The sequence below is a fragment of the Armigeres subalbatus genome, chromosome 2 (assembly GCF_024139115.2).
Source record: "Armigeres subalbatus isolate Guangzhou_Male chromosome 2, GZ_Asu_2, whole genome shotgun sequence".
Taxonomy (NCBI): Eukaryota; Metazoa; Arthropoda; class Insecta; order Diptera; family Culicidae; genus Armigeres; species Armigeres subalbatus.
The window spans coordinates 35,711,874-35,722,635 of NC_085140.1; the positions used below are offsets into that span (position 1 = coordinate 35,711,874).

Here is a 10,762-nt window from a genome sequence, read left to right on the forward strand (position 1 = left end):
CCCCGTAATTTGTAAACAAAATCTTCCGGATGCATTTTTCGCTGATTCTCGCAGCCCAAAACATAGGTACAGGAGATCCTGCAAAGGGTTATCCTGTAGCGGACATTTTTTTTAAATCTACAGGGGCGCAAAAAAGTTAGAGGAATACGTGTATAGGAAGGCGGAGATCCTGCAGAGGACATATTTCAAAATCTATGGGGGCGCAAAATAGAGGAATTCGTATAGGAGGGCGGAGATCTTACAGAGGACATATTTCTAAATCCAAGGGGGCGGAAAAAAGTTAGAATAATATGTTTTAGGGGAGCGGAAATCCTCCAGAGAACCATTTTTTTTAATCTACAGGGGCGCAAAAAAGTTAGAGGAATTCATATAGACGTATCCAAGTAAAAATAAGAAGAAGACACACGACGGTGTTAACTTTGACAGATCCTACAGCTCAGCATAGGGAGATCATTTTAAAATGCTTATAATAAATTCTAGACAAAATGTAATTAAAATCTGATTGATGTATGATACGGAAAAAGTTCCGAACTGTATGATAGAAACATTTTTGGAAAATATTCAAAAAATTGAGATAAGCTTTGAGATATGTAATTCAGAACTTTTTCCGTACCGCACATCAATCAGATTTTAATTACATTTTGTCTAGAATTTATTATAAGCATTTTAAAATGATCTCCCTATGCTGAGCTGTAGGATCTGTCAAAGTTAACACCGTCGTGTGTCTTCTTCTTATTTTTACTTGGATTCGTCTATAGGACGGCGGAGATCCTACAGAGGACATATTTCTAAATCCATGGGGGCGCAATTTTTTTAATAATACGTTCTAGGGGAGCGGAAATCCCGTAGAGGACATATTTTGAAATCTAAGGGGCGCAAAAAAATAGAGGAATATATACAGGAGGGCGGAGATCCTTCAGAGGACATATTTCAAAATCAACGGGGGCGCAAAATGGAAGAATTCGTATAGGAGGGCGGAGATCCTATAGAGGACATATTTCTAAATCCACGGGGCGCAAAAAGTTTGAATAATACGTTCTAGGGGAGCGAAAATCCCGTAGAGGACATATTTTGAAATCTACGGGGCGCAAAAAGTTGAAGAAATTCGTATAGGAGGGCGGAGATCATGCAGAGGGCATATTTTCAAATCCACGAGGGCGCAAAAATGTTTGAATAATACTTTCTAAGGAGCGGAAATCGAGCAGCAGAAAGTCTTCTTAAAATCTACAGGACGCAAAAAGTAAGAGGAATACATATAGGAGGGCGGAGATCCAGCAGAGGGCATATTTCTAAATTAATGAGGGCGCAATAATGTTCGAATAATACGTTTTATGGGGCGGAAATCCCGAAGCGGACAATTTTTTTTAATCTACAGGGGCGCAAAAAAAGTTAAAGGAACACGTATAGGAGGGCGGAGATCCTTCAGAGGACATATTGCTAAATCTACGGGGGCGCAAACAGTTCGAATAATACGTTTGAGGGGAGCGGAAATCCCGTGGAGGACATATTTTGGAATCTACGGGGGCGCAAAAAAGTTAGAGGAATACATATAGGATGGCGGAGATTCTGCAGAGGATACATTTCTAAATCCCCTTGGTGGTGGCGCGGTCATAAAAGTTTGAACAGTACGGAAATCGGAAGCGGAATTTTTCTTTTTAAATCATCAGTTGCGCAAAAAAAAATTAGAGGAATACGTATCGGAGTTCGGAGGACATATTTCTAAATCTATGGGGGCTTGAAAAGTTCGAAAATTACGTTCCAGGGGAGCGGAAATCCCGTAGAGGACATATTTTGAAATCTTAGGGGGCGCAAATAAATTAGAGGAATACGTATAGGAGGGCGGAGATCCTGCAGAGGACATATTTCTAAATCCACGGGGGCGCAAAAAAAATTTGGATAATACGTTTTAGGGGAGCGGAAATCCTGCAGAGGACATTTTTTTTAATCTACAAGGCGCAAAAAAAGTTAGATGAATACATATAGGAGGGCGGAGATCACACAGAGGACATCTTTCTAAATCCACGGGGGCGCAAAAAAGTTTGAATAATACGTTCTAGGGTAGTGGAAATCTCGTAGAGGACATATTTTGAAATCTACGGGGGCGCAAAAAAAGTTGAAGAAATTCGTACACGTAAAAAAATTTAATGTTATTTATTATTAATATTTCTAATACCTTTTTGCCAAAGCAGGCGCTTAATGATATGTATAAAAAAAAACTTATACATCGCATTAGTCACATACATTCCGAAACTTATACTTTTCATTAACTTATGAATGTTATTAGCTTTTTGGTATGGGATCATTCATTAGGTGGCATAATAAAGAGTATAAGTATTTTCGAATGGTTTTTTGCCAAAACATATAAGGTTATTTTTTTACGTGTATAGGAGGGCGGAGATCCTGCAGAGGACATATTTTCATATCCACGGGGGCGCAAAAAAGTTCGAATAACACGTTCTAGGGGGCGGAAATCCCGAAGCGGAAAATTTTCTTAAAATCTACAGGGCGCAAAAAAGTAAAAGGAATACATATAGGAGGGCGGAGATCCAGCAGAGGGCATATTTCTAAATTAATGAGGGCGCAATAATGTTCGAATAATACGTTTTATGGAGCGGAAATCCCGAAGCGGACAATTTTTTTTAATCTACAGGGGCGCAAAAAAAAGTTAAAGGAACACGTATAGGAGGGCGGAGATCCTTCAGAGGACATATTTCTAAATCTACGGGGGCGCAAACAGTTCGAATAATACGTTTTAGGGGAGCGGAAATCCCGTAGAGGACATATTTTGAAAACTACGGGGGCGCAAAAAGTTCGAATAATACGTTTTAGGGGAGCGGAAATCCCGCAGAGGACATTTTTTTTAATCTACAGGGCGCAAAAAAAGTTAGATGAATACATATAGGAGGGCGGAGATCACACAGAGGACATCTTTCTAAATCCACGGGGGCGCAAACAGTTCGAATAATACGTTTTAGGGGAGCGGAAATCCCGTAGAGGACATATTTTGATATCTATGTTGGCGCAAAAAAGTTCGAATAATACGTTCTAGGGGCGGAAATCCCGAAGCTGACATTTTTTTTAAATCTACAGGGAGCAAAAAAGTAAGAGGAATACATACAGGAGGGCAGAGATCATGCAGAGGACATATTTCTAATTCTACGGGGGCGCAAAAAAGTTTGAATAATACGTTCTCGGGGGCGGAAATCCGAAGCGGACAATTTTTTTTAATTCTACCAGGGCGCAAAAAAAAAGTTAGAGGAACACTTATAGGAGGGTTGAGATCCTGCAGAGGACATATTTCTAAATCTACGGGGGCGCAAACAGTTCGAATAATACGCATTAGGAGAGCGGAAATCCCGAAGGAGTGATATCTTAGTGAAGGACATATTTTGATATCTTAGAGGCGCAAAAAAATTAGAGGAATACGTATAGGAGTTCGGAGGACATATTTCTAAATCTATGGGGGCTTGAAAAGTTCGAAAATTACGTTCTAGGTTCGAAACGTTGAAAAGTTCGATAATTACGTTCTAGGGGAGCGGAAATCCCGTAGAGGACATATTTTGAAATCTTAGGGGGCGCAAATAAATTAGAGGAATACGTATAGGAGGGCGGAGATCTTGCAGAGGACATATTTCTAAATCCACGGGGGCGCAAAAAAGTTTGAATAATACGTTCTAGGGGAGCGAAAATCCCGTAGAGGACATATTTTGAAATCTACGGGGGCGCAAAAAAGTTGAAGAAATTCGTATAGGAGGGCGGAGATCCTGCAGAGGACATATTTTCATATCCGCGGGGGCGCAAAAAGTTCGAATAATACGTTCTAGGGGGCGGAAATCCCGAAGCGTAAAATTTTCTTAAAATCTACAGGGCGCAAAAAAGTAAGAGGAATACATATAGGAGGGCGGAGATCCAGCAGAGGGCATATTTCTAAATTAATGAGGATGCAATAATGTTCGAATAATACGTTTTATGGGGCGGAAATCCCGAAGCGGACATTTTTTTTTAATCTACAGGGGCGCAAAAAAGTTAAAGGAACACGTATAGGAGGGCGGAGATCCTGCAGAGGACATATTGCTAAATCTACGGGGGCGCAATCAGTTCGAATAATACGTTCTAGGGGAGCGGAAATCCCGTAGAGGACATATTTTGAAATCTACGGGGGCGCAAAAAAAGTTGAAGAAATTCGTATAGGAGGGCGGAGATCCTGCAGAGGACATATTTTCATATCCACGGGGGCGCAAAAAAGTTCGAATAACACGTTCTAGGGGGCGGAAATCCCGAAGCGGAAAATTTTCTTAAAATCTACAGGGCGCAAAAAAGTAAAAGGAATACATATAGGAGGGCCGAGATCCAGCAGAGGGCATATTTCTAAATTAATGAGGGCGCAATAATGTTCGAATAATACGTTTTATGGAGCGGAAATCCCGAAGCGGACATTTTTTTTTAATCTACAGGGGCGCAAAAAAGTTAAAGGAACACGTATAGGAGGGCGGAGATCCTTCAGAGGACATATTTCTAAATCTACGGGGGCGCAAACAGTTCGAATAATACGTTTTAGGGGAGCGGAAATCCCGCAGAGGACATATTTTGAAATCAACAGTTGCGCAAAAAAAAAGTTAGAGGAATACGTATAGGAGTTCGGAGGACATATTTCTAATTCTATGGGGGCTTGAAAAGTTCGAAAATTACGTTTTAGGGGAGTAGAGGACATATTTTGAAATCTTAGGGGGCGCAAATAAATTAGAGGAATACATATAGGAGGGCGGAGATTCTGCAGAGGACATATTTCTAAATCTACGGGGGCGCAAACAGTTCGAAAAATACGTTTTAAGAGAGCAGAAATCCCATAGAGGACATATTTTGAAATCTACGGGGGCGCAAAAATGGTAGAGGAATACATATAGGCGTGGAGATCCTACAGAGGACATATTTCTAAATCCACGGGGGCGAAAAAAAGTTCGAATAATACGTTCTAGGAGAGCGGAAATCCCGTGGAGGACATTTTTTTAAAACTGCAGGGGCGCAAAAAAAGTTAGAGGATCACGTATGGGAGGGTGGAGATCCTGCCGAGGACATATTTCTAAATCTACAGGGGCGCTAACAGTTCGAGTAATACGTTTTTGGGGAGCGGAAATCCCGTAGAGGACATATTTTGAAATCTACGGGGCGCAAAAAAAAGTTAGAGGAATACGTATAGGAGGGTGGAGATATTTAAATAAATAAATTCTACGGGGGCGCAAAAAAGTTCAAATAATACGTTCTAGATCCCGTAGAGGACTTTTTTTTAATCTAAGGAGGCGCAAATCAGTTAGAGGGATTCGTATAGGAGGGCGGAGATCCTTTAGAGGACATATTTCAAAATCTAAGGGGGTGCAAAATTTTCGAATAATACGTTCTAGGGGAGCGGGAATCACGAATAGGATACATGGAGAATATAAGGGGGAACGATTTTAGAATGGTAGGAGCAGTAACAGCGATCTTAGAGAGCGGAAAATTTTTCAGAAGAAAATTATTTTTCGTTTCGGTGAAAAGTAAGCAAAAAAAATTTTTTTTTTGGTCCCGAGAGCTGGTTACTCAGTGAGTAACTTGGAGTAACCACCATGACAGCACTGGTCCGCCCACAGGATCCTCCATTATTCTCAGCTGAATCAAACCAGCATAACTCCAATAGAGGTGGATATTCGTCCTGACTGGCGATACTGTTTTTTGACCGGTGCCCCAATATCTGTAGAGGCGGAATCCCATCCTGTCCGGTGATGATTTTTTTTTGTTCCCCGACGACCATCAATCAGCAAAACAAATTGAAACGCCGTTAGCTGCAAAACCCAATGATTTAATTAATTTAATAACGCAAAAAAATAAATTGAGCAAAAATAAAACTTACATTTAATCCACACGAAATCTTGTCAGCTCGTTCAGTTTCTCCGCTTTTCCTCTCGATTGGTTGTCACAAAAATACTCAAGTAGATTTTCACCCATTAATGGGTAAAATCTTTTAAGTTCCAAATGAGGTAAAAGTACACATTATCAAAATTTTCAAAGTACCCATAATTTTGACAGCTCCATATATCATGAAAAAATGGGTCTTTTCAACTCTTTAATGGGTATTGTCGAGTTTACAGTGCGATGCGTTTGCTAATGTTTATCAATAAATTATTCTGTCAAAATTCTAGCGCTGATGATGAAGAAGCATCATTTTCATTTTTATCCAATTTTCTGATCCGAAATTAGTTTAGTCTACTTACTAAACTGTATGTATTTTAATTTACTAAATACCATATTCCGTGAGTTTTCACATTGTTTAAGGAGGACAAGGAAACAGTGAAATAAATATATAAGTTGTGATAACTCCAACATAATGGCCGATGTTAGAGACATTCTCGATCTGGAACGCCCGGCCACCCCGGAGCTGACCAAGGAATCAGTGCTGGCCAAAAACAAGAAGATCTATGAAAAGTGAGTTTTTGGATTGTTCATTTAGAATATTTAAATAAATAATTTGCGTTATTTCTTAGAAAATTAGCTGTTAAACGTCCGGAGGGCATGCACCGGGAGGTGTTTGCTCTGTTGTACAACGACAACAAAGATGCACCGCCGCTTCTTCCAACGGATACCGGAACCGGTTACAAGCAAGCCAAAGCTCGGCTGGGCATGAAAAAAGTGCGCCGCTGGGAGTGGGCACCGTTTTCCAATCCAGCCCGATCGGACGCTGCAGTGTTCCATCACTGGAAACGTTGCTCGGATGAACCGAAGGAGTATCCCTTCGCTAAGTTTAATAAGCAGTTGGAGATACCCACTTACAATATAACTGAGTACAATACCCATCTGAAAACGAATCCAACAAAGTGGTCAAAGCCTCAAACGGATCATTTATTTGATTTAGCTAAGAGATTTGATGTTCGGTTCATTATCATGACGGATCGCTGGGATATAGCAAACTACGGCAGCAAAACTGTCGAAGATTTGAAGGAGAGATATTATGAGGTGGTTGGTATTTTGAACAAGGTACGAGGAACACCGGAAAAAAAGATTTACACATTTGATGCTGATCATGAGCGCAGACGGAAGGAACAACTCAAAAAGTTGTTTGATCGTAGTCCGAAGCAGATTGAGGAAGAGCAAATGCTCCTGAATGAATTGAAGAAAATCGAAGCTCGGAAGAAGGAACGCGAGCGTAAGACTCAGGACTTGCAGAAGTTAATTTCGCAAGCGGACCAGCAGCAGGCAGAGCTACAGCAACAGCATTCCACCAGTGCGCATAAAAAGCACGACAAAAAGCTCAAGAAGAAAATCCAACAGCAGCCACGTCCATCTAAGGTGGATTCGGTGGTCAATGCAGTGGAATCTGCTGGCATCAAGTTTACCGATTTGCGCGGAACTGGCGTTTCGTTGCGGTCGCAAAAGATGAAGCTTCCGGCCAACGTTGGACAGAAAAAGGCCAAAGCACTGGAACAGGCACTGCAGGAGTTCAAGGTGGATCCGAACCCACCGCCGATCGAGGAAATATGCGTCGCCTTCAATGAACTTCGGTCCGATATGGTTCTGCTGTGCGAGCTGCGAACGGCACTTGCGACGTTTAACTTCGAGCTAAACAGCTTGAAGCACCAGTACGAGGCATTGTGCCCGGGCAAAACGCTGAACATTCCAGCTGCACTGGTTAATCCACCGGCGGAAGATGTCTCCGGGCTGAGTGAGTTGGACGTCTCCGCATTAGTTTAAGGTAAAGCTTGCAAGTTGTTTGTAGGATTCAAAAACATGACTGTGTGTTTGTGTCACTGTGGAGCAAATTTGTTACAGTTAAGAATTGGAAGAAATCCACATATCTTCATCATCGACTGTTATTGTTCTTCAATGGCCCTGTGTGTAGAGGTGTGCGCCGGTCCAATATTCATCGGCGGCGGCGTTTGTCAGAATTTTGGTCGGCGGCGGCGGCGTTTTCGGCGTCACGCCGATAGCCATTTTAGCCGGCGGCGGCGGCGGCGTGCATCGGCGTGGCGTTTTTTTTTATCACGTCCCTTAATTTTTTTGCCTTTTTCCTAAATATTTATTTGGAAATTATTTAGGACAAATCAAGCATCCGAAAGATATTCAATTTGCAAAAAAAAACTAACCGCGATGGAGGTTTGTACTCTGATGGCTTTTCCGCAAATGTGACCTTTAAGTGGTCTTGTTGTGTAGGGGTTATCACGCCTATCTAGAGAGTAGGAGGTTGAGAGTTCCAGTCCCTCCAAGACACGTGGATTCTTTTTCGCAAATTTCCTATCAATTTGTCCATTTTGAAACATGTGCTGTGCATATGCACAGCCAAGATATTCAACAAAAAAAGGTTTTCGAGTTGCCGAATAATATGCAGTTAATTGTAATTTTCCTCGGGAACTACTCTGAAGTTTAGACAAATCTATGGAATTACCAAGAGAAGCTTTCAGCAAAAAATGCGTCATGAGAAACTCGTCAGAATTTTCACGAGAAATTGTTCTAAATTTCTACAGGAAAATCCTCGGAATATACACGGAAAGTTCTTGTCGAGTTTCTGTTGAGTATTCTTCGAAATTTACTTCATAATTGTAGGAAAGTGCGACTGATAGAATGGGTGTTTTAACTTGCTCAGACTAAAATAATTAGTCTCCGGAATTTGACGGGAACTTTAATAGAATTTCCGCGAATGATTGTTCAAAATGTAGATTTTAATATGAAAAATCTTTGCATTTAAACGGAAAATTGTTCGGAATTTTTAAGGAATTTTAGGAAATTCTTTGTACAATAGATGTTTGACAACTGAAACTTATTCAACTGCAATGCTTTCTAACTGCAATTTAATAGTTACATCAGTTTTGTAGTTATCGGACCGCTAAACTTCGAAACGATTTTAAATTCGATGATAGCTGCATTGCGCTGAACAATCAAATGTACTTATATTGCATCTGAAGTTGTCGGACGTGACAATAGTTGGACGTTTAGAACGTTTAGAACTGCATTCGCTAACTAAAACGAAAACATGTTGCAGTTATCGAACGACTAGTGTATTGTCCATAAGACATTCTTGGTAAATTCAGTTGGCCGAAAGCGTCAAGCGGCCGAACTGATAATTTGGCCGAAAAATCGTTTACCCTAACAGGTCGTTTGGCCGAATAGGTCATCTAATCAAATTCTATTAAGCTGAACTTAACGTTTATCCGCAACTATTATCAGGTCGAAAATGGTTTGACAAAAAATGTAGTTTAGTCGAAAGCGACATACAGCCAAAAGGAACATTCGGCCGAACTGGTAATTAGGCCGAAAAAATCATTTAACCAAATAAATCATTAGACCGAAAATGCCGTGTGGTAGGAATGGTCATTTGACACGAAAATATCCTTTCTGCAAAATACCCTTCCGGCCAAATGGCAATTTCTGTCAAATGACCTATTCGGCCGAACTTGTTTTTTATTCAATTCCGTCAAACGACCCCTTTTGAAGAAGGTTGTCTTGCAGACAGGACATTTTAGGGCCAAATGGCTCTTTTTCCCAAATGACAATCAACCGGCATTTTTTGTAATAAACATTGTGAGCTGATAGAGCACTTATTCAACCAAAAATGGTCTTCTACAATAAAAAACTAGCTTATTCAGCCCTAATTGTTTGTTGGGTATTCAGTCAAACGACTTTTTCAGCCTGTTAGGACAAACTGTTACGGCCAAATGTTCCTGTACGTCGCTTACGACTCAACTACATTTTCTGTCAAACCTGTTTCGACCAGATAACAGTTACCGTTAAACGCTTAGTTCTGCTAATGGTACTCGGCTAGATTACTTTTGGCCTAAAAGCCAGTATCGACTTAAAAGTAGAGAGGCTACGAAATTTCGTTCAATGGTCAAATGACATTTTCGGCTGAATGGCCCATTCTGTCAAAAACCTTTTCGGCCAAACAGCATTTTCGGCCAACGATGGTTTCGGCCAGACGACCTGTTAGGACAAACGGCTTTCTGTGCCAAATTACCCGTCTGTCGCCTTCCGTCAATGGAATTTCCCAAGAATTTCTTATCGAAAATAGAAAGAATGTTTTGAAGTAATCCAAAAACATTTCTTGAAAATTCCGAGCAATTTTCCAAAGAATTTTTCGTTGAAATCTACATTTTGAACCATCTTCTGCAGAAACTTTGAAGAATTGGAAATGCCGGAGTTTTTCTCGTGAAAATTCTACAGTCTCCCGCGGATATTGCAAAAAAATCTGTTTTAAAGTTGGCTTTGCCAATCTAGCCGTCTAGTGATGAACTTCTCCGTGCGAAAAAAGCAATCTAATAAAGAATAAAAAAAACTAACCATCTTAAATGATCTAGATTGAGGAAGTGTAAATTTCGAAAAATTCTCAACAGAACTTTCCGTGCATATTCTGAATATTTTCCTAAGGAAATTTTGAACAACTTCCCGTAAAAACTCTGAAAATAATTTCCTAATGAATATTCTTGAAAAACTTGAAGAATTTTCTGACGAAATTCAAAAGATTCTCCCGTTAATGTGTTGAAAATATCCAAAATGACCGATTCAGCCGAACTTTCGATCGAATGTTCATTTCGGTCAAATGGCCCTTTCGACCAAATGACTATTTCGGCCTATTAAGCTATTCATCTAACCATTTCTTTCAGCCAAAGAAACTATCCGACCAAATGACATTCTATGCTAGATACCCTAGCAAAGTCTGAAAATGTAATGAGTGCATTGCATATATAAAACATATTTTGATTTTGACTTAAAATTGATTCATAATGTGTTTTCAAATATGAAT

The 10,762-nt window shown here is 40.3% G+C and overlaps 1 protein-coding gene across 1 annotated transcript; it reads left to right on the top strand.

Moving 5' to 3' along the window:
* The first annotated feature begins 6,149 nt into the window (after nucleotides 1-6,149).
* LOC134218450 (DNA methyltransferase 1-associated protein 1-like) lies at nucleotides 6,150-7,775 on the top strand. The gene is made up of 2 exons (XM_062697450.1): nucleotides 6,150-6,456; nucleotides 6,516-7,775. The coding sequence occupies exons 1-2, from the start codon at nucleotides 6,359-6,361 to the stop codon at nucleotides 7,717-7,719; spliced, it is 1,302 nt and encodes a 433-aa protein (XP_062553434.1). The 5' UTR covers nucleotides 6,150-6,358; the 3' UTR covers nucleotides 7,720-7,775.
* The last annotated feature ends 2,987 nt before the right edge of the window (nucleotides 7,776-10,762 follow it).

What these genes read in the sequence shown, in the direction of transcription:
- LOC134218450 (XM_062697450.1), top strand. Translation starts at nt 6,359, where the DNA reads ATGGCCGATGTTAGAGACATTCTCGATCTGGAACGCCCGGCCACCCCG. An exon ending in AACAAGAAGATCTATGAAAA is followed by an intron (nt 6,457 to 6,515) that starts GTGAGTTTTTGG and finishes GTTATTTCTTAG; the next exon opens with AAAATTAGCTGTTAAACGTC.